This window comes from Brachyistius frenatus, unplaced genomic scaffold (genome assembly GCF_029030835.1).
Source record: "Brachyistius frenatus isolate BFR_SWC_R1_liver_20210118 unplaced genomic scaffold, ASM2903083v1 Contig_231, whole genome shotgun sequence".
NCBI lineage: Eukaryota > Metazoa > Chordata > Actinopteri > Embiotocidae > Brachyistius > Brachyistius frenatus.
In genome coordinates this window covers 158,426-180,000 of record NW_027210830.1, presented here as the reverse complement: position 1 = coordinate 180,000, position 21,575 = coordinate 158,426, and the positions used below count along the sequence as shown (strand labels likewise).

The following is a 21,575-nucleotide window of genomic DNA, read 5'->3' as shown; positions in this document are numbered from 1 at the left end:
AAACAATAAAAATGCACTTTCAGTAATGGAAAGGACCTTTATGTATTCAGTAAGATTGCGTATTCATTTTAGACATCCTTTAACTACTCACATCCATCAATCGTGTTTTTTTTTTTTTTTTTACCCACTTTAATCTCGACATAGTCACGACCCCGCTGACACCGGGGTTGGAGGTGGGCGGGACTTGTCACCTGTCCGTCACAGCACCGACACACGACGACAACCACTGAGCCGACACATCGACCGAACACACGAAGCTTCTCCAAACACCGAACACCGGTCATATAGTTATAGTTATAGTTATATTTATAGTTAGTTATATTTATATTTATAGTTATAGTCATATTTATATTTATATTATAGTTATATTTATATTTATATAGTTATATTTATAGTTATATTTATATAGTTATATTTATATTTATAGTTATATTTATAGTTATATTTATAGTTATATTTATAGTTATATTTATAGTTATATTTATATTTATAGTTATATTTATATTTATAGTTAGCATCATGATACGTAGACACACAAACAGATTGAAGATCATATTTCAGATGTTTCACTTGGTTTGGCGACATTAAAAAAAAAAAAAAACTGGACCCTTAATACAGATAAAAATAAAACAAATAACTTTCTCTTTCATTTCGATACAAAAGCAAAGAAAATAAATAAATAAAATAGTCTTTCTGTTTGTGTAAACACACCAGATCAATATTTTCTTGAGTCTCATTAATTCTCTCTTCAAATAAAAGTTTAGTTTCTCACGAAGTTCAGTTCAGTTCAATAGAGTCGTTTTTCTTTACCAGTTATTTATATTTCTGTTAAATCTTACCTGTGATCCAGGTGGACAATCTTCCTCCTCCTCCTCCTCCTCTTCCTCCTCCTCCTCTTCCTCTTCCTCCTCCTCCTCCTCTTCCTCCTCCTCCTCCTCCTCAACCTCCTCCTACTCCTCCTCCTGCTCTTCCTCCTCCTCTCAGAAACCTGCAGATTGAACAGTTTCCGGTTCCGTCATCTCTCTGATCGCCGATTTTAAATAAACCGGAACACGTCACAGTGACGTCAGAGACCAGTTAAATAACGTCACATTTTAAACGTCTTTTCCTCGCGAACTATGTTCAAAGAAAACAAGACACCCACCGGAGGATATGAAACACGTCACCTCCGTCTGGAACCACTTTAAAGCTGTAAAACATCGTTAGCTTCTCGTTGTAGCGCGCTGAGCTCACCGGCCCGCCGCTTGTTTACTTCCGCCATTATATTGTTCGACCTTTGAACTCCACGGAACTCTCTCGCCGGGCGCTACGCGCCCCCTACTGGCTGCCATCAGAACTGCAGCACCATTTTCTAACGGCGGCTGGAAAACCAGCTTCTGGGCTCTTTACCGCCACCTACAGGCCTGGAGTGTGGAGGAGAAACAAAATCTAAATTAACCTACATTTTATTAATTATTACTAATGTTAATTCTTTTATTTGTACTTTATACTTGTTGCAATCTCTCAGTAATTTGTTCCGGTCCATTACATGTGTAAAGTCAAGGAGGCTGTAAATGCGTAAATGTCTGAGCGCTCCACACTTCGCTGAGCTCGGCTGAGTTTGTTGTGTTTCCGATGTTCTGCGTTCTTACAGGAGACGTGAAGCTGACGGTTTTCACTTTTCTGAGAACTGGAAGTGAACATTATTAAATATCATTGTCAATAACTATCGTGTTTTGTTGTTGTTTTCTTGCAGACCGTCTTCAGCCAGATCCACACCTGTACTAGGAAAGGTAAGACTCGTACCTTTGATAACTTTGATCACTCCCTCTTTATAGCTCCGCCCCCCCCCTGCAGTTTACATTCCCGCTGATAAATATTGTATTTATGTTATTTTACCTAATTCGTGAGCAACCGTTTGGTTTCCAGCTCAGTGACAGTCTCTGCTGTGTTTGTGTCCTCTGATCTCTGCGTGTGTCTCACTGTGGGGGGCGGAGCTACTCAGAATCAGATCCAACCACTTTAGACTCATCTCCACATAATACAAAAAAAAAAAAATCCCTGCTACATTATTAACCTGTGACTTCTCATGGACTTTACATCAAGTTGTTTTAATGAAAACTGATTTCTTTGAATCTGTCCTGCTGCTGTCAGTCAAACTGCGGGGGGTCGGGTTGGTGGCGGGAGGGGGGGGGCGTTGGCAGATCATCACATTCAGATGTTAAATATTCAGGAAGCGGGCTCACAGGACTGACACACGCTGAGCCGACAGCAGAGCAGATCAGCTGTAATTCATGAGTTTCACATCAAAAAGATCAAAATGAAGCTCAGACATCATCTGTGAGATTTAAAAATAAAAAAAATTAAAAAAAGGAGGAAGGCTGTGAAATCCTCGGAGGACTGTGTGGACTAAAGTCTCTGAGGGTGAAAGGAGGGAGCTGATTGGCTCATTAAACTCCTGCAGGACAATGAAACAGATGTAAACACGCTGCAGACACATTCAAGGGACCGCCGTGCATTCTGGTCTATGAGAGCCATGTGGAAACATCCACTCTGTGTGAGCCAATCAAAAGTCTCCAAACCTCAATCGGTTGCTGAGCGTTCAGTTGCCACTACCAGGATGATGCACTCAATACGGTCCCAAAAAATAACCCTGTGTGCCAATATTCATATGGCACATATGGGCGGATGTAGATGTAGATGCAGATGTAGATGTAGATGTAGATGTGTAGATGCAGATGTAGATGTAGATGCAGATGTAGATGTAGATGCAGATGTAGATGTAGATGCAGATGTAGATGCAGATGCAGATGTAGATGTAGATGTAGATGCAGATGTAGATGCAGATGTAGATGTAGATGCAGATGTAGATGTAGATGCAGATGTAGATGTAGATGTAGATGTAGATGTAGATGCAGATGTAGATGTAGATGCAGATGTAGATGTAGATGCAGATGTAGATGCAGATGCAGATGTAGATGTAGATGTAGATGCAGATGTAGATGCAGATGCAGATGCAGATGCAGATGCAGATGTAGATGTAGATGTAGATGCAGATGTAGATGTAGATGTAGATGCAGATGCAGATGCAGATGCAGATGTAGATGCAGATGCAGATGCAGATGTAGATGTAGATGTAGATGCAGATGCAGATGCAGATGCAGATGTAGATGCAGATGTAGATGCAGATGTAGATGTAGATGTAGATGCAGATGTAGATGCTGTGAAGTCGACTTCCATGAGGATAAAACGCTGTGATGTAACAGTTACGGCAACAATCAGAGCTCTATTACATCCGTTTACGCGCCTCCTCTCCTCTCCTCCCCTCCTCCTCCTCCTCCCCGCCTCCCTCTCAGTAAACGATCTCCATTGACGGTGTAAACAGCGAAGCTACACGCTAATATGTGCAGAAAAACCCAACAAAGCCGGCATCAAAGGCTCCGCCGCTATAATTAAACAGCTACTCTTCAGGATGGCGGCGCCCCGGGCGGCCCGGGTCCTAATGAGCTTTGTGATTTAACATCGGATGGGTGACCGTGTTGATTTAATGTGTGCGCAACAAGCATTTCAACCGCCGGCGGGAAGCCGTTAATAAATTAGGTACGGTTGCATGAAGGATGCTGCTGCGAGAGCTAAGGCGGATTCAGAGGTCGTAGTGGCTCGTTAGTGACGTTAATTAAAGCTCCAGCGATGTGATTGGTTTAAAATGTGGCGGCTGATTCGACATAATTCAGAGGAGATCTTTATTCACAATTTCTCTCTCTAAGAATATTTAACGATTACTTTATTCTTCTGATTTATTTGTGAACCTGTCCGAGAAAACGATGTTATCAACGCGGTGGATTACCGAGCGGACGATCTCCTCCTGTCTGCTCCGCACTGTGTCGGTGCAGCAGAGGTGGAGGCTCCGCCCCCACAGTGAGACACACAGAGATCAGAGGACAGAAACACATCAGAGACTCTCAACAGTGAGCTGGAAACAAATTAACACAATTCTTTCAAACAAAACTTTCTGAACAACGTCGTGAACGAACTTTCTTCGTTGCCTTTTCTTTGTTAGAGTCTTTTGACTGCAGGACAAACAGATTCCCTCGAGGGTTTAATTTTCTGAAGCCGGAGACGATGTCATACTTTAGCTGACAACATTTGGATGTTCATGATTTGCAAGACAACTTTTGGTGTAAAAAAAATAATAATTTCAAGAATCTAAACCAAACTTTAAAAAATAACCTTGCAGCATTGTTTTTTTTAAAAACATCCCTGTTGTTTTTTTTGTTTTTTTTGGGGGGGGGGGGGGGGGAATCTAGTTTGCCTTTTTCAGGCTGGATTCTCATGAGACTCCTGAATCTCCACGACGACCGTCTGAAGGCTCATCTGCTCGAAAAACCGATCTTTGGGCACAGATGTAGTTTGACGTCCCAGCGGACCGATCCGAAAAAAACATCCACCGACTCCAAATAAAATCAGAATTCAGCTGCAGCTCGAATAGTAAATATTCACGAATGGTAGAAAATAGAAAAATAATATGAATCTCTTGTCCTTCGGTCCCCTTGTTTCTATTGATTAGCACAGATGCCGCAGAGCTTTTGAACGTCTCCTCCGTCGACCGACATGACAGCTGATTAGATTTCTTTGGTAAAAAGAGACGTGACATCGAACTGGAAGCAGACGAGCTGGAGACGTTCTTCTCCGAGTTACTTTAACTCAGACTTCATGCTCTTCAGATGGAGACGTTTCTGTAACCGAGGGTGACACGGTGGCCTTCAGAGACCAATAAAAGCACGTGGATGAAATATTTCTGAGCTTTAACGTGATCCATTTCCTTCCTTTATGGTGTCAACACACATAAAGCCGGTGGTGTAACGTCACAGCGGCCGACTGAAGGTCAAAATTCAATCTGCAGAAAACCTCTAATAAACAATCGATTTTTCACCCCAGCCTCTCCGGCTGCCTCCGAAACATCTCGGCCTTCAGTTAAATGTGTTTATTTCAACCTGCTCTCCCCTTAATGGCCTTTTATAGTTATTATGTTTTAGGCTTTCAGACTTTCAACACGCAGCCAGCTGTTTATTTGCTTTTTAAGTTATTCGCAGCTGAAACGTTGTGCAGCCACGGAGGCCTCAGTCGATCTGAGAGGAGCTGCTCCCGAGCTGCTTATAGAGATAACAATGATGGGAGTGCTGAAGGCAAAAACAAGTTCTGACTGACTCGCCCTGCAGCTTTGAAGTGATGCTTCTTCCCCGCGTGCGATAAGCTCAGCCGCTACAGTTCAGGATGAGGAGGACGATGAGGAGGAGGAGGAGGAGGAGGGAGGGAGCGGGGGGCTGTAGACTCCGATAACTCCATTCGTGTTATCAGTGTGTGACCTCTCCTCTCGTTTCCTTTCATGTCTCCAGCCGGCGGGGTACAGATCTGTGGGCCCGCCCGGTGCTCAGGTGTCCCTGGAGCAGCAGGCCTACATGCTGCTGACGGAGCCCGAGAGGCAGACCATGGTGTACTACCTGCAGGAGTACCAGGACGGACACATCGGGGTGGAGCCGCTGGCCATGGCGCTGTTTGAGCTCTTCAACACTCACGCGAAGGTACGGCGACTTGCAGCAGCTGCACGAAGCGTGAAATACCCACGCCGGTCCACCGCAGCAAAACATGAGATAGCCGCGCTCGGCGACGTCTAGGCGTGACAGTTACACGCTTTGGCCTGATGCGATTTCTAGGAAACCGGAACCATCAGCAAAAACACATGGTTAAGGTTTACAAATCCAGGATGTGACAAAGTTGTTCTTTAGTTGTTTACCTTTTTCTAACCCCAACAAGATTCATTTTTCCTGTAAGTCACGTGGTTCAAACCGAGCAGAAGGTTTAATTTTTACTAGAAATCGGCACAAGCCAAAGCGTGTAATGGACACAGCACAACGTGTAACTGTCACGCTTAGACATCCCCAAGCGTAGCTATCTCACGTTTTGCTGTAGTGGTCGGGGTGTGTCTATTACACGCTCTGGCCTGTAGGGATTTCTAGGAAAATGAATGCATGTTTTTAGCCATGCGACTTACAGGAAAACAAAACCATTAGCAAAAACACATGGTTAGGAAAAATGAACAAATAAAGAACAACTTCCTGGATTGGATGGCAGTCTGTGATTAGAGCATCTAATCGACACCTTCTTCCTCCTATATGTGACATTTAAGTGCGTGTAAGTTTCCCGCCCACAAATAGACACGCTGGTCAACTACAGCAAGACGTGTAACTGTCACGCATGGATGTAGCCAAGCGTAGATATCTCACGTTTTGCTGCGGTGGACAGGCGTGTCTATTTCACGCTTTGCCGTGATTCTGGCTTGGCCGCGCCCCTCATCTCATCTTCCTCGTCCCTCCAGCTGTCCATGCTGTCCGAAGTGAGGAGTCTGGTGGACCCCCAGGATCTGGAGCTGTACGACCGGCTGGTGCTGCACCGTGAGCGGGAGGCCCACCAGGCCTGGCACGGAGGCCTGGGAGTGCTGCTCCCGCAGGGCTCCTGTAACCACGCGGCCCCCGGGATGCTCGACGCCGGACACGCCGCCGTTCCTACGGTAGATACTTCATCTGCAACACCTGCTAATGTGACACCCGTTATTACCGTGTCCTTCTACTTTTTGATTTGTTCCACTTTGCCACGTTAACGTGACCTCGTTCAACACGAACACAAGGTCGCGCTGCACTAATGACCGCCGTCCCAAAAAACACCCATCGAAAATGATTTTTCATGAGCTAAATGTGATTTACAAGCTGTCGGCTGCTTGTTGGTTTCATCAGCAGTTAATAGTCGGCAGCTCTTAATCGTGGCCTGACGTGACTTTATTATCATTAAAGTCTGTTTGCCTTTGAAACAGACGGCCATGAATACAGAGTCAGAACTCAGTTTGTGTTCTCGTCTGTATTCGAACACCAGAAACCAAGAATCGTTGTGTTTGCGTTACCTCAGAAGAAGCAGGTCCTCTTCCACAGAGTCCTGCCATGTTGCTCCACCATGTTTCTACAGGAGCCCAGAAGGGACAACTTCTGGTTGGAAGTTGAGTTGGACGTAGTGGGCGGGGCTTACGCTGGTGGAGGAGACGAGAGTTTTTTTTGCTTCAGAACCAAAAGATATTTTGATTTGCAACCAAAAAGCTTTTTGATTCGTGACCAAAAAGTCTAGTTTCATAAGCAAAGGTCAGAATTCTTTGACCAAAACTATCAAAACAATAAAAGAAAATTTGTTTGCAATGCAAATTATTTTATTCCCAGTTCATATATTTTTACTTACAAACGTAATTTTCGATTGCAGTGAGAAATTTCCTCTTAAAACCATTTTTTTTTGCTGCATAATAAAGACACAAAAATACCTTGATAGAATTCAAGCCTTTCAGTCTTATAGGAGTATTTTATTATCGTGCTTATTATCTGTATTTTTGCTTCAGTGAAGGACCAGAATACTTCTTCCCTCTCCGTCATCATCGGTCTTTCGCTCAGCAGCAGCCGGTCGGCTGCTGTGTAGTATTGATGTTTCACTTTGGTCCACATCAATCCACGGAGACCTCATTCTGCCGGGCTTCTGATCCACTTCTGGCAGTCTGACCCCGTTAAAGAGCGAACACGCAGACTTTACTCTGATGTGGTTTTTAGCCCACAGGAGCTGTTAGCGCGTTTGTCTTGTCCTGGTTAGCCTCCATTAAAAGCTTGCTGGCGACGGTGTTTTCCACAGCCCACCATGTGTCTGTGTAATTGGCCGTGCCGACACATTACAACTCCCGCCAATAAAAAAAAAAAGCTAATTGCATTTAATTGACAGTCACTTAGTTACTCAGCGCGAAACAGCGAGATTCATTGGAGCTACACGGTGTTATGACGCGCCGTTGTCTCAGGAGGTGCATGTTTCTGTGGCTGCGACACATTTACAACAGATAATAGCTGTAATTAACAGATAAAAATGTGGGAGCGCGCCAAGACGAAGGGAAGAGGAAGAGCTGGAGCGATTTACACTGAAGCTTAAAACCTGTTATCTCAAGAGGCAAATAAATGGATGGAGTAAAGGGGGAAAAAAACCTTGTAGGATAATATCTTAAAGTCTGGATGAGTAAATGTTCCCATCAAACTATTTTATGAAATTAAAATTCTATTTTAAAACTAGACTTTATTTGGCAAACTGAGTCATTCTCCCCAGAAATCCTGACATCTGAAAAATGACCATGAAAAAGGACATTTTTGTTTCAATTTCATTTGAAGGGAAATAAAATAAAATATGGACATATTAATGTTGTTTTTTTTTCATTTAAAATTGTATTGGCCGGTTTCCATTCAGCCTTTTTTCCCAGCAGATCTTTTCCCAGCAGGAAGGAGCAGAGGTGTTTCTCATAATATGAACGATGGTTCTGATCCGTCACAGCAAGCCGGCACGAAACCAATCCAGGAGTGAAAATAATCCCTCATTAATTAGAAAAGAAGATTCAACAAGACCTGTTTTTGGGGGCGTGTCTGATTGATTGACAGGCCTGTGGTGCAGTCAGGTTACAGCTATCGGTGGGCGGGACGTAGTATCGTCAGGTTTCCAATCAGATCGGTCAGATCCACCTCTGGCTCCTCCCCCAGCTCGTCCAAATATGGTCACTTCCTGCTCCAAACCGCTCCGAACCAGCAAAGATGGTGACGGACAGAATCTGAACTGGAGGATTCACAACGTTCACAAACCAACGATGACATCACTGATGGTTGATGACATCACTGATAGTTGATGACCTCACTGATGGTTGATGACGTCACCGCGGGTTGGAGTCACTGTTATACCACATCCTTTGCTTGAGCTGACTTGTATTGAGTTAAATGGTGGACTGACGGGATCCCTCATGCTGTTACTGGACCTCCTGGACCCCCTTGGAGGACCGCCGGGCTCCCTGAAGCCTACTTTGAAAATCACTGCAGTGAAACAATAAAGAGCCTGCAGCCTCGAACGTATCAGCTGTTACAGAAAAAAAGAGAAGAACCCACTTTGTTCTGACTGTCTAAACTTTTTTGCTCTCATTATGTTGTCCTGTGGGGCGAATCTCATCCATCTGGCATCTGCATTAAAGTAGGCTGAAGGAACAAAGTTTTCATGGCAGATTCGGCACCCGCAAGAACGACAACGCTGGTTTTTCCTGTTTTTCAGGCCGACGGCTCCGTTGGTGGCTGGACGGAAAAGGAGCAGGAGGAGAACGCTAACGCTTTGCAGAACATCGCTCTGGTACGTCTCCGTTTTATCTGCCCGAACGACTGCAGATGTGATGCCCCTCAAAGAGAGCTCGTTATTAACGCTGTACGGCGGCTAAAATTGGAAGCTCCCCGGGGGTGACACTAGGAAAGGCCACAAAGTCATTAAAATCAAGAGTTTATTCCCCCTGGGAGCGCAACTCTGCTTGGCAAATTTGGCGGCAGTCTGACCGTGAATTCATTAGATGTCTCATTTGCAACTGTAACTATGGAGCCAGAAGGCGGCCGAGAGATGAGGGAGCTCACGGAGAGTCCACGCCGAGGACGTCTGCGACTCCAGACTGCAGTTTGACTTTCATAGCTAACCGGTGAACGATCAGGATTCATCCTCAGGTGACCTTGAACAGCTCAGTCTTCAATAAATTCACAGAAGAACACTTAAGTGTTCAAGTAGGAGTTGAAATGAAGGTTCAGCATCCTAAATATCAGCCAGGACGTATTAATGCAGATTTACACCGAGCTGTTTCCTAATTTGGTTGAAATGACCCTTTAAATTAAAGATCATTTTTAAAAAATTTCGGTTTTATTTGAATCATTACAGAATATTTTCTATTTACTGCGTGTTTTCTGAAACAGCCCGTCTGCTGTTCTTTTCCCCGACAGAACAGCCTTCAGGCTTCAGCTGAGTCTCCGCCCCCCTTCAGAGCTCCGCCCCTCCAGAGCCGGCCGTCCAGAGAGAGGGAGCTCAGCCGGAAGCCCTCGGCCCGGTTGGTGCAGCCCGGGTCCGGCCTGCTCTTCACCGGCCCGACCCGGCTGCTCCAAGACTGCCTCCACAAGTCGCTCAAGTCCCTCCCCACCGTCCACCAGCCCCCCGCTGGCTCCGCCCACCACACCTCCCTCAACGCGCTCCATCACACCTGCCAGAGCGCCCTCCAGCTCTCCGACTCCGAACACCACAACTACCCGCACTTCGGCCATCACGTGCACCACCACGCCGCCCACCTCAGCCGGCCCACCTCCGGGCACCACACCTGCCCGGGCTTCCTGCACCACCGCGACTCGGTCAAACCCGAGCCGTCCGTGAAGCTCTCCTCCAGGTCCAGCTCCTACGAGAAGTCCTCCATCCTGTCCAGGTCCGCGTCCTCTTCCAAGGCGCCGTCTCCCATGCTGTCCCCTCACCCGACACCCCACCCGTCTCCGTGCCCCTCCCCCTGCCCCTCCCTCATCACACCTGCCGCCCCGCCCTGCAGCCCCGACCGGCCCTGCTCACCTGCCCTCCTGCAGAAAGTCCTGGTGACGGACATGAACCGGCTGTCGGCGGACTCCAGACCACAGCAGAGAGGTACACCGTCTGCGTGAGTGCGTTAGTGTGTTAGTGTGTTGTACAAGGTGCACATATTGTGATTTATAACCAACAACCAGAGACTCTGTCTCTCTGAAAAGCTCTTTTTATACTCAGTCATGTTACTGATCGGCTGCCACGGTAACCTAATTAGTTCCTCGACGTTCCAACAGCTTCTTTTTTTTTTTTTTTTTGCCGTTACACAACTTTTCCAGTCTTTTGTTGACCCAACTTTTTTGAAACGTGTTGCTGCCATTAAATTCTAAATGAGCAGATATTCTTCATAAAATAATACAATTTCAACAGGGTTGAATCAAGTTTCAAGTTTTAATGTTTGTGTATTGCCTGTTTGTACACTAACATGAAAGCGTCCCTCCAGGGGCCACGCTGTCCCAGCTGTCAGACAGCGGACAGACTCTGAGTGAGGACAGCGGGGTGGACATAGCCGAGGCGGGAGGCCTCAGTAAGGACGGCAGCCCTCGACCCAGCAAGAGCCAGCAGGGCCATCTGGAACAGCCGGGGGCCCACGCACCTCCTCCAGGAGCCGCCAGACAAGTGAGGGCTTCTTTCTGTCATAAATAACAGCTAATTCAATTCAGCATGTCGCTCGTAGTGTATTAAGCAACTTCCTTTGTAAACACAGTTATCAGTGTGCGGTTTCAGAGCTCCTCTGCTGCTTTCATTTCATTTTAATCAATTAAGTTTGATAACACAACTGACTTCAAGCAAACAAAAGCGCAGCAGACACGGTGTGATTAATTACACGGCACGGCATCAGGAGACGTGTCATTATGATGGAGTACATCACCGCGTGGCAGCAACTCATTCAAATAAACAGATCAAGAAACCAGAGGAAAATTAAGTCTCGACTCATTTGCATACGAGGAGAAAACTGCGGGGAGAAAAATCAATCATCCACACAAGACAAGGATCTGACAATAAAACAAACTCCATTTCAGGGTCTGTGGTTGTAATTTAGAGACCTGAAGTGACACTAGACCAAAAGAATTTATAAACCGTTACTGTCGTACTTACAAAGGAACAATTTAACATCAGCAAAAGATTCTCCGTAATTCAAATGATTCTGAAAGGCAGATGTTTCACACACATGTTCAACCAGACACACAGAAGATCTCTACAATCAGTAGAGTTTCAAGGTGGACGCCCAAGATTAGTGTCACACTCACACCATTGAACAAGTCCAAAACCAGTTTAAAACTGGTCCAAAGTAGAACAAATTCTAAAACCAGATTCAAAACCAGAACACAACCACATCTGAAACCAGTTTAACAAAGTCCAAAATCAGTCCCAAACCAAGTCCAAAATCAGTCCTAACCTAAGTCTAAAATCAGTCCATGACTATATAAAGCCGTCTGCATGACCCTGCATGATTAATGGTTAATTAATGGTTCTTCTCACACTAGTATGTGAAGTATAAACCAGCAAGACGGTATGAAAACTAAATGTAATCGAGTTGTTTGTGTGTATCGGATGAATATTCTCCAACGGTGCGAAGCACAAAGGAAAATGGAGGAGCTGCTCTCAGCCAGAGAGGATTAAGAGAAGAAGTGGGAGGCGATGAAACAGATCCAGAAAGATCTTGGAGGAAGATTAAAAACAAGTATTAAAACTGGAACTGCTGGGTTTTGAAGCACAGTCTGCGTTCAGTTTGTTCTTTTTGTCCTCTGAACTTTGCCGGCAGCGGGGGAACTTCCTGTTTTAGCATTTTGACGGCTGAATTTTGCAGAAAGGTTACGATGTCGCAGATCTGATTGTAAAGTTCAACCTTCCCTTTGTGTCCCGGCAGACGGGCTCCCCCGTCCCGGTGCCCACCGCCACCCTGGTACGAGTGGTGAAAAACGCCAACACGCTGGGCATCGCCATAGAGGGAGGAGCCAACACACGCCAACCTTTGCCCCGCATCGTCACCATTCAGGTGAGACAGCAACACAGAAACATCTGGCTGGGTGTCGAACTGCTTTACTAGAAGCTCTAATCCGATCTTTAGCTTGTGTTTGTTTTGTACCGAGAGGAGACGATAACATCAGCTAATCAGTGATCGAGCCGCCGCCTCGGCCTCACCCGCTCTCTTTATGAACACGGCATCCTTGAGGAGTTTTTATGTCCGTGCGGTGATTTCCATTACAAAAGACTCCTTTCACTCGTGTCTGCGAGTGTCAGGACTGTCGGCGGTCGCTATCAGCCAGCGCGCTCGCAGTCATTTCGCAGCCTGTCAAACACGTCGTTCCCTATAATCAGCGTGACATTGCACATGAATTCACGCACATTTAGCCAATTATACGCTGCCATCACATCGAGGGGCTGAAATCTGATGATGCTCAACTTACACAGTTGCTGTTAAAGAGACGATGAAGCTACTTAATCTTTATCGGTTTATCTCTTTTTTAGAAACCAGCGAGGTTGACAAGGCGTTTTATTTGTAGTGGCTTCAGGGCAGAAAACCTAAAAATACATTCACACAGTGCAACATCAATGGAGCATAATCAGAGCTGTTGTCTGCTTTCTTCTTCCTTGCTCCCTACATTACCCACAATGCAACTTGCGACTTTTTGTTAAAAAGGAAAAATGGATGTAGTCTGCAAATGAAACCGTGGTTACAACACGGGAAGTCGTGTGTACACTATTCTTGGTGTTCAAGCGGTTCACTCATAAAAACACAACGTGGACGGCGTCTAGAAGCTAACAGAGGCTAACAAGTTATCACGCTAACGTTGTCATTTTTGGGGAAATATGCTGCAAAAATCAATAAACTTCATCACACAGACGCTGGCAAAGATCCAAAAACCCAGAAAACAAAACAGGGACATAAGAATTAACATTATGAAATAGAAAATGTAAAACTAAAAGCTAACAAGGGGCAGAACAAATACGAACCGGCAACAGAAGAGGAGAAATCAAGAAATCAAGTCGTAAAAACACTGTTGCTATGCAACGGCAACGTGGACGCTGAAAGATGAGGCCGTCGCAGAATCAACATTTCCCTCAGACGTTCGACTTTTATCTAAGTTACGAAGACAAATGCTACGAGACTAAAATTAGTCATCAAATCTCTTCATTTCATTCCTCCGTCAGAAAGTATTAATCAAATGTCGCCGATGTGTCTCAACGGGATGTTTTGAAGGCCTTCGACGAGTTTTTCCTGCTTTAACGAGACCTCGGCCTCGTTACTCGGGGGGGAGCCGCAGATTAGTGAAGGCCGGAAGGGTTTTGGGATTCATTACCTTTTCCACGGAGAACCAGACCTCATCAGCAGCAGCCTCTTCACCCCCCAGCCATGTTTCAGCTGCCTCGGTTGTAATTGAATGTCACAGCAAATAAACATGTCGAGCACAGAGGTTTAAATTGAATCCAGTGGATTTGGCTGTTGACCTGTTTGTCTCCAGCGAAGGAAGGAATCAATCGATTAATTTTTTTTCCTCGTGGCTCCGCTCGGCTGCTCTCGCAAGAAGAAAACCAAACGATCGCGTTTGAATGATTTCAGCTGCACAAACACACACAAGCACGTAAATGTCCTCCGGTCCTTCACTTCCGTCAATGACGGTCCAAATCTTTCTAAATGTCAAGTATGAAAGCGGTTCAACAGTTAAAACTCGATGGCTTTCTAAATTTACCTGAAGTGCAGCTATGGAGGGAAATGTGGTTTTTAAGTGGGAATACGGGAGGACTGTGACGTGTCAATCGTTCTGACAATTCAAGTATTTTTTAAAGCTGCATTAACTGTTTTTTATTGACAACTTAGAAGAAGTGAAAAACATTTTGCAGCCACGTTTGCATCCAGCTGAATATTTGCTTCCATATTCATATTCGCTCAGCTTTTTGTGTCCGTACAACAGCTGCCCAGTAAAATATTTTGGCTCTTTAGCCAACAGGTGAGTTTATGGTTTTACATAAAAACTGTCACCGTTAAACAAGGAAGAGGACACAAACAAAAGTGAGCTCCACTGAAAGACTGAACCAAACAAACAAATAAAAACTCATAGTGCCTCAAAAATGCCCAAAAAAGAGAGAACAGGAACGAGAAAAAAGTCGTACAAGATGCTAATGGTGTGTTCAAATGTCGTCATATTTCCCGTGTACACGAGAAAAATACATATGAACGGCGCCATCTTGTGGTATTCACGACGTCGGAACTCAAAATTTTCTATCAGCCTTGAGTTGTGACGGTTTTTGCTGACATTTAACAGAAAGGTCAGAGGTCATGTTTGGTTGGATGTTAAGCTAATATATTGTAATTTTAGTCACGTAGAGTTTTTCTTCTTAACTTAGATAGCAGCCTACATCTGACAAAAATGTTATCTTCCCGACGGCCTCATGTTTTCCCTCTGTCTTTGTATTTCCTGTTAGCTTGCTAAACTGTTAGCCTCTGTGGCTTCTAGACACTGTGCACGTTGCTGTTGCCTAGCAACGGTGATTTTCTCGGGAGTTCGTGGTTACAACATCGAAAGTCGCATGGTTACATCGTAAGGACATTGCTGCTAGGCAACAGTAGGGTGGACGATGTGAAGTGACTACAAAATAAAACAGGAAGTGACTACAAAATAAAACAGGAAACATGACAAACAGAAACTCGAGGGCAGATGTGTGACATCATCTGATAAAAATGGAAATTAAAGCAAAACAATGAGTGAAAATAAACATACAAGCTCTCGATGGCCAAAACTACAAAGCTGGTGTCAAGTGTCACATGCCAACATCTTATCTGTTGTTCAGATTAAAAGTATTTTATTTTCTGCAATTTGGTAACTTCCTACCACAGAAAGAAAAATATTCCATTTATTTTATATTTTACTTTACCTTTTATTTTCAGCTGTCTGAAGGCTGAACAGCAGGAATTTACATCCTGATATTTCCTTCAAAAAATATCTGCTTAATGTTCCCTGAATGTGTCGAACACCTGCAGGAACCGTCGCACAGTTTGTGCTGAAACAAAGACGCTGCCGCCGACCCGCTTTAACTGCTGAAGCCCGACCTTGACATGATGTTATTAAAGTAATAAAAACACTTCTTTTCAGATGCTGTCAATTCTTCTAACACTTTTCATGCTGAAAATACCGTGGCAAAATATTATTTAGAAGAAATTTGAACAAAGCAAAAGGCTGAATGAAAATCTCGCAGGCAGTCAAACAAGAGGCAGCGGATAGAAGTCTATAAATACTCTGTCCTTAATTATATTCAATAATGTTTCTGTTAGATTATATTATCTGTATGTTTTATCTCCTCAAAAATATCCTGAATATAAATACAATCATAAATACGGCACTAAATTGATATTTTATTATCTTTCGTTAAATAATTTTTTTTGGCCTTATTTAAGAATATTACAAAACCAGAATCAAGTGTAACATTACGATTATACAACAATTTATCAACTAAATAAAATAAGTAATCTAAATGTTTTCATATTGTGTGTGTCAAACTATAAAACTTTTTGTTTTTGCGATCTCTGTTTCCATGGCAACACATGGGGGTTTGACTAACAACTGTAAAACAATCAGTAGACTCTTATGTAACGTATGTAATGTTTACCGCTCCAGGAAGTAGTCGGACCCTTAGCAACCACCTAGCAACAGAGAGGATTTCTAGTCTCCAACTGAATAAATACAGAACATAGAAACACTAAACTGATCAGCTAGCTCAGTCTGGTTGGAACAAAGATATCTGATGAACAAATATCTGATGAACAAAGATATCCATGGACTCATGTGTTTTTAACATTTTAGCATCGTGTCATGTGTTTAAAACCAAACCGGTCCAGCTAGCCGCCACTCGGATTTTAAGTGTGCAACAAAAAGCACCAAAAAAGACCAGATTTCACCAAATGGGTCACATTTAATAGACTTATAACACATAAAAACTACATGATATTAAAATATTATATGAAATTCAATTCTAACTTTAAAGTTGCCACGGAAATGGTGGAGTACATACAGTTGACCAATCAGATCTCGGGGGCGGAGCTACTCGCTCTACAATCCTACTTTGGAAACAGTAGAAAGTAAATTCCCCTTCAGGTTGTTAAAAAAGCCGAGTTCCCTGCAACTGCACGAAGGTCGTGTCCTCGTCAACGTTGACTACAGAAGATAATGGTGATTTAAAAAATAAACATCCAAGAACAAAATGAAAGAGCAACATCATTTTAAAACCTTCCGCCCGTGTTTGTATCAAACTGTAGATTAGTTGCCTTGAACTCTCATCTGTCATCTAACTTTATGTTTCTAACGACGCTTTCCTTCCTCCCTCCAGAAAGGAGGCTCAGCTCACAACTGCGGCCAGCTGAAGGTGGGTCAGGTGATCCTGGAGGTCAACGGCATCTCCCTGAGAGGTCGGGAGCACAAAGAGGCGGCCCGGATCATCGCCGAGGCCTTCAAGACCAAAGACAGGGACCACATTGACTTCCTGGTGGTGGAGCCGGGACTCTAGTACGACAACTTCGCACTTTACGGTCGGAGAGGACGTCGTTTTAACTGCTCCGAGGGACCCGTACGAACTCCGTGCGACGCCGTCCTGTTGCCACGGCAACCTCGTTGTGGTTTCAGGTCGGAGGATCGGGGAGAAGATAGGTCGGGTGTTTGCTGATTACACTCTGAAGTGATTTGCACAATTTAAATTCAGAAAAGGATGCTACATTCATTTTTGCTGTAAAAGTCACACCTGGTCAAATACTGTTCGAATTTAGTTTAGTTAATTATCTTTCATACGTTTCACCAGGAGGGCCGTTAGTTCCACTTTCTACAGCCGATCACATGACAGTCAGGACACTTCAAGGTCTTGCATGTTTTTCATTATAAAGACGATATTGAGAGGCAGAAATAATCACAAGATCATTTGGGTTCTTCATCTTTATCTAAACTTGTATCTCACGGCAGAAATAACCTCGTACAAGTTAAACGCTGCGATCTTTAAAGTTGAACGACCGAACAGTTTAGCCAGATTAGCTACTTAGTTGGAGGTAAAAATGGACGACGAGCCTGCAGAGAGCTGGACAACAAAAACTACAACCAAAACTACATATTTTTCACAATGAAAATGAAACTAAAACTATACAAAAGAATAGCTATTAAAAACAAATATTAACTCAAAGTGTTACTCAGTGAATCACAATGTGGTTCCTGGTTATTGAAAATGTTTCCTGGTCCGTCCGGAAACAGGAGCCGTTAATAAGAAACAGCTTGTGGTCAGTAATTAACCAAAAATTAACCAATAAGCAGCAAGAAAACAGCTGAGAAAAACTACATTTAAACCACGTTTTGAAACAGGAACAAGATTTTCTTCCGAGTTCAAGGGTTCGTGACAGCACTCCATAAATCCACCTGTAACCATGGTAACTGTACACAACAAAGATGACCACAGGTGCAGCCTCAAAACGCCTAAGAGGGCATAAATAATAAAAATGTACAACAGGAAAACTGGACGAAAAACATACACAAATCTAAAACCGTTTACAACACAGATTGAAACTAAAATCATTTTCAGGTCCCCAAAAAAAAAAGGGACGGATCAGACGGGGAAGAAGATCACAGGTCAAATATCTTGAGAGAAAATGAAGGTAAAAATTCTCCCTCGACTGACCACGAGTTGAATTAAACATCCTCGCAGATATCGTCTGACTCATGATTCCCCTCAACTATCATAAATTAAAACCTATAAACCAGCAAATCACATTTAAAATAACCTGAGAAAATTACAGTTATTCTGCCTTAAAACAAAGAATTTACCGAGAAGACCTCCTGAATTGAAGCCTTCGATTCTCTGAATCGACTTCTGACTGATCGATTAATGACTCATCAAACTCCTCACAGATTTAAACATCAGCAGCTCAAACGGTGCTTTATTTTCTCATCGCGCCTATTTTCAATACGTCCGTCCTCCATCGTGTCTTTAGTCCACGTATTTTAGCAATACTAGCAGACCTTCGATAGCTCGAACACAAACACGAATGGTATTATAGTTTGTAAATACTGTAGATGACTTATAGTCCCGACATGATATAACTTTATTATCTTACATAGTGCACAGTAGAGGAGCGCTTCATATTTTTCCGAGGTGATAACGCTACTCCACATCCCTCATAATTTATTTTGTGTTTTACCCGCCACAACAGCAGGAAGTGCAGGATGTGCTCTATATTAAAAACCACGTCCACACACGCTGGAAACCAATAAAAAGAAATAGACTCCGGTATGAATTAGCATCCGAACATCCTGCACTGGTGCTGCATGCTGATGAGCACCGAGACCCACTAATGAATCAGAGAGCTGCCGGTGCACTGTACGGGAAGCATCGGTCATATCGGAGCATCCCGGTGTAATTAAAACACACACACACACACACACACACACACACACACACACACACACACACACACACACACACACACACACACACACACACACACACACACACACACACACACACACACACACACACACCATGTCGAGCCCTCACTCAGGTCTGTAGGGAACTCAATGCGAAGAAATCAAAACTCTTCACTGACTGAGGTTCACCAAATACAGCCTGTATAAACGGCACCGATGGTCACATATCAAACTGTCCATTATTTAGTTGAGAACACTGTTGCCAGGCAACTGCAACACAGACGGGCGTCTAGAAGCCACAGAGGCTAGCAATTTAAAAGCAAGCTAACAGGCGCCGACGGTGCATTCGAGGCTAGCTGGGAAGTGGGAAAGTTCCCAACATGGTGACCTCCGACTTCTCAAGTTGAGAGCGTTCCCATGACAACAACAAAGAGGCAACATGGCCTCAGACATTTTGACCTAAATTCACCGTGAAGTGACGTTCACCGCTAACGTTGCCGTGTTGCGTGACGTCAGAACGACTTCTCTGAGCTCTCAAAAACCTCAGACTTTGTTCAGCAGGCGTTCAGGTGTTTTCTCCCACTAGAAGGTCGTAACGTTCCCATTTCCCAGTTGCTAATGAACGCACCATGACACAATGCAGGAAAATACACAGGCACAATGACAGAGATGGAGAAAATGTGCCTGTTGGACCATCAACACTTTTCTTCAGATGTATTATTAAAGAATAATAAACAATATAATTCTCACATTTTGGCTCTAAAAAGACCTCCTCACTACTCCAAACAATGTTGAGTCTGAGAAACACTCAATCTTTTAACTTTACAAGGATCTTAACTTTCAGGAAAAGTTCTCTTGGATTTCCGTCACTGAGAAACTTTTAGTCCAAGAAATCTTTCTGAATGCGACTGCTGGTGTTTCTGGAGGTTTAATCTGCGCTGAGGACTAAAGCATCACAATTGGTTTTATTGGCCCGGTATGTTTACAAGGAGTTTGGTTGTAACTTGCTCTCTCAATGTACAAACACAAAAACGAACATAAATACACATAAAAACACAAACACCTAAACAATGGTGCAACTGCACCTGATGCAAATGGTGATTTCTCAGATATCTGTTTGTTCTAGATCTATGTTGAGTCCCCCAGCCTTATGACAATGTGCAATACTCAGTTGGTGGAGTTGACTTTAAAAAGGGTATTAATAATATTATCAAACTATTATCGCATTTTTTTTACCAGGATGGAGGAGACCCAAATAAATCCAGCTGGTTTACTGGGAGCCTGTTGGTGTAACTGCAGTCGTTGTTTGTTTGTGTCTTTTATTTTGAAGGTTCCTTCAAAGAGTTTGTCCCATAAAACATATTTTATCATCTGTTGTTGTTTTTCTTTTCAAAAACTGTAACCATAATCCAAAGTAATACAGTAGAGCCAAGTAAATCCAAATGAAGAGATCGGCGGGTACGTGCTTTCAGAAATATATTTTGGGCTGATTCCATTTCTGATGGTTATATTATATTATATTTTTGTAATCTAATGACATAATGCCACTACAGTGAGATGATGTAGGAGTTCGGCGATGAGGTCGGTGAGTAATGCAACACTTTAACGTGGAGCGTTGGTTAGAAAACTGTGTACAAATAAAAAAAAAAAAAATCATGTTTTTTTTTTTTTTGTGAATGCAAACTGTTCAATAACGATATATCTTGTACAGAAAAGGCCGCACATAGATTTATAGAGATGTACACACACACACACACACATATATATATATATATATGTATATATATATATACAGTAAACGGTGAGAGTTTTACATCATGTAACCCCCTCTGTGGCTGATGTAAGCGTGTTTCCCCTCCTCTGTCCTCACAGCTGTTTCACCGACATCCTGCAGAAACACTCACCTCTTCGTCTTTGTGCTCAAACTTGCAAAAAAAATTTTTTTTTGGGGGGGGGGGGGGCAGAAAGAGTGAAATATATTTCCCCCCCAAACAGATTTCCTTAAGACACAATAAAAAGAAAAGTCTGATAAAACTACGAAGCATGTTGTGTTGCATATGTGGAGCGTGAGAGATGAAAGAAATCACAAATAATCTAACGAAAACAATTTTTTTTTAAATATACGCAGCTTTTATGTGAAAAATACTCACTTAAAACTTAGCAAATTACTTTTAATTAAAACATTTTTGATCGAAACAATCACAAATAAAAATACAAAAATCCTGAACGACAAACAGAAGAAAGAAAAAAAGACGTTGGGAAAAGATGCAAAAACCAGAAAACAAAACAAAAGTGATCAGAATTAACATCATGAATAAGAAAATGGAAAACTTAAAGCTAACGAGGGGCAGAACAAATACGAACCGGCAACAGAAGAGGAGAAAGGCTGGACATGAAAAACACCGTTGCTAAGCAACAACAACGTGGAGGGCGTCTAGAAGCCACTGAGGCTAACAGACAAGATCAACGCTTTCCTCAGACGCAGGTTGTCATCTAAGTTATGAAAACAAACAACATATCAGCTGAACATCCAACCAAACATGAACCTCCATGACCTCTGACCTTCCTGTTGAACGTCACAAACTTGTGAACTCCAGGTTAAACACAGCATTAGCTTCTTGTGCCACTTTTTTCTCGTCCCTGTTTTCTCTTAAAAAAAAAGTCAATGACACTTTTTTTTTTTTTAATCTCTAAATTTTAATACATAAAGTAGAGTGT

The 21,575-nt window shown here is 43.3% G+C and overlaps 1 protein-coding gene across 1 annotated transcript in view; it reads left to right on the top strand.

The window, feature by feature from the left end:
* Nucleotides 1-20,804, top strand: part of whrnb (whirlin b) — a 55,922-nt gene extending 35,118 nt beyond the window's left edge. The window contains exons 5-12 of the mRNA XM_069720056.1: nt 1,736-1,772; nt 5,376-5,561; nt 6,356-6,547; nt 9,139-9,213; nt 9,843-10,521; nt 10,901-11,076; nt 12,329-12,457; nt 16,786-20,804. Of these exons, the coding sequence (XP_069576157.1) occupies nt 1,736-1,772; nt 5,376-5,561; nt 6,356-6,547; nt 9,139-9,213; nt 9,843-10,521; nt 10,901-11,076; nt 12,329-12,457; nt 16,786-16,962 (1,651 nt within the window). The 3' untranslated portion in view covers nt 16,963-20,804. The remainder of the gene's footprint in view (nt 1-1,735; nt 1,773-5,375; nt 5,562-6,355; nt 6,548-9,138; nt 9,214-9,842; nt 10,522-10,900; nt 11,077-12,328; nt 12,458-16,785) is intronic.
* The last annotated feature ends 771 nt before the right edge of the window (nt 20,805-21,575 follow it).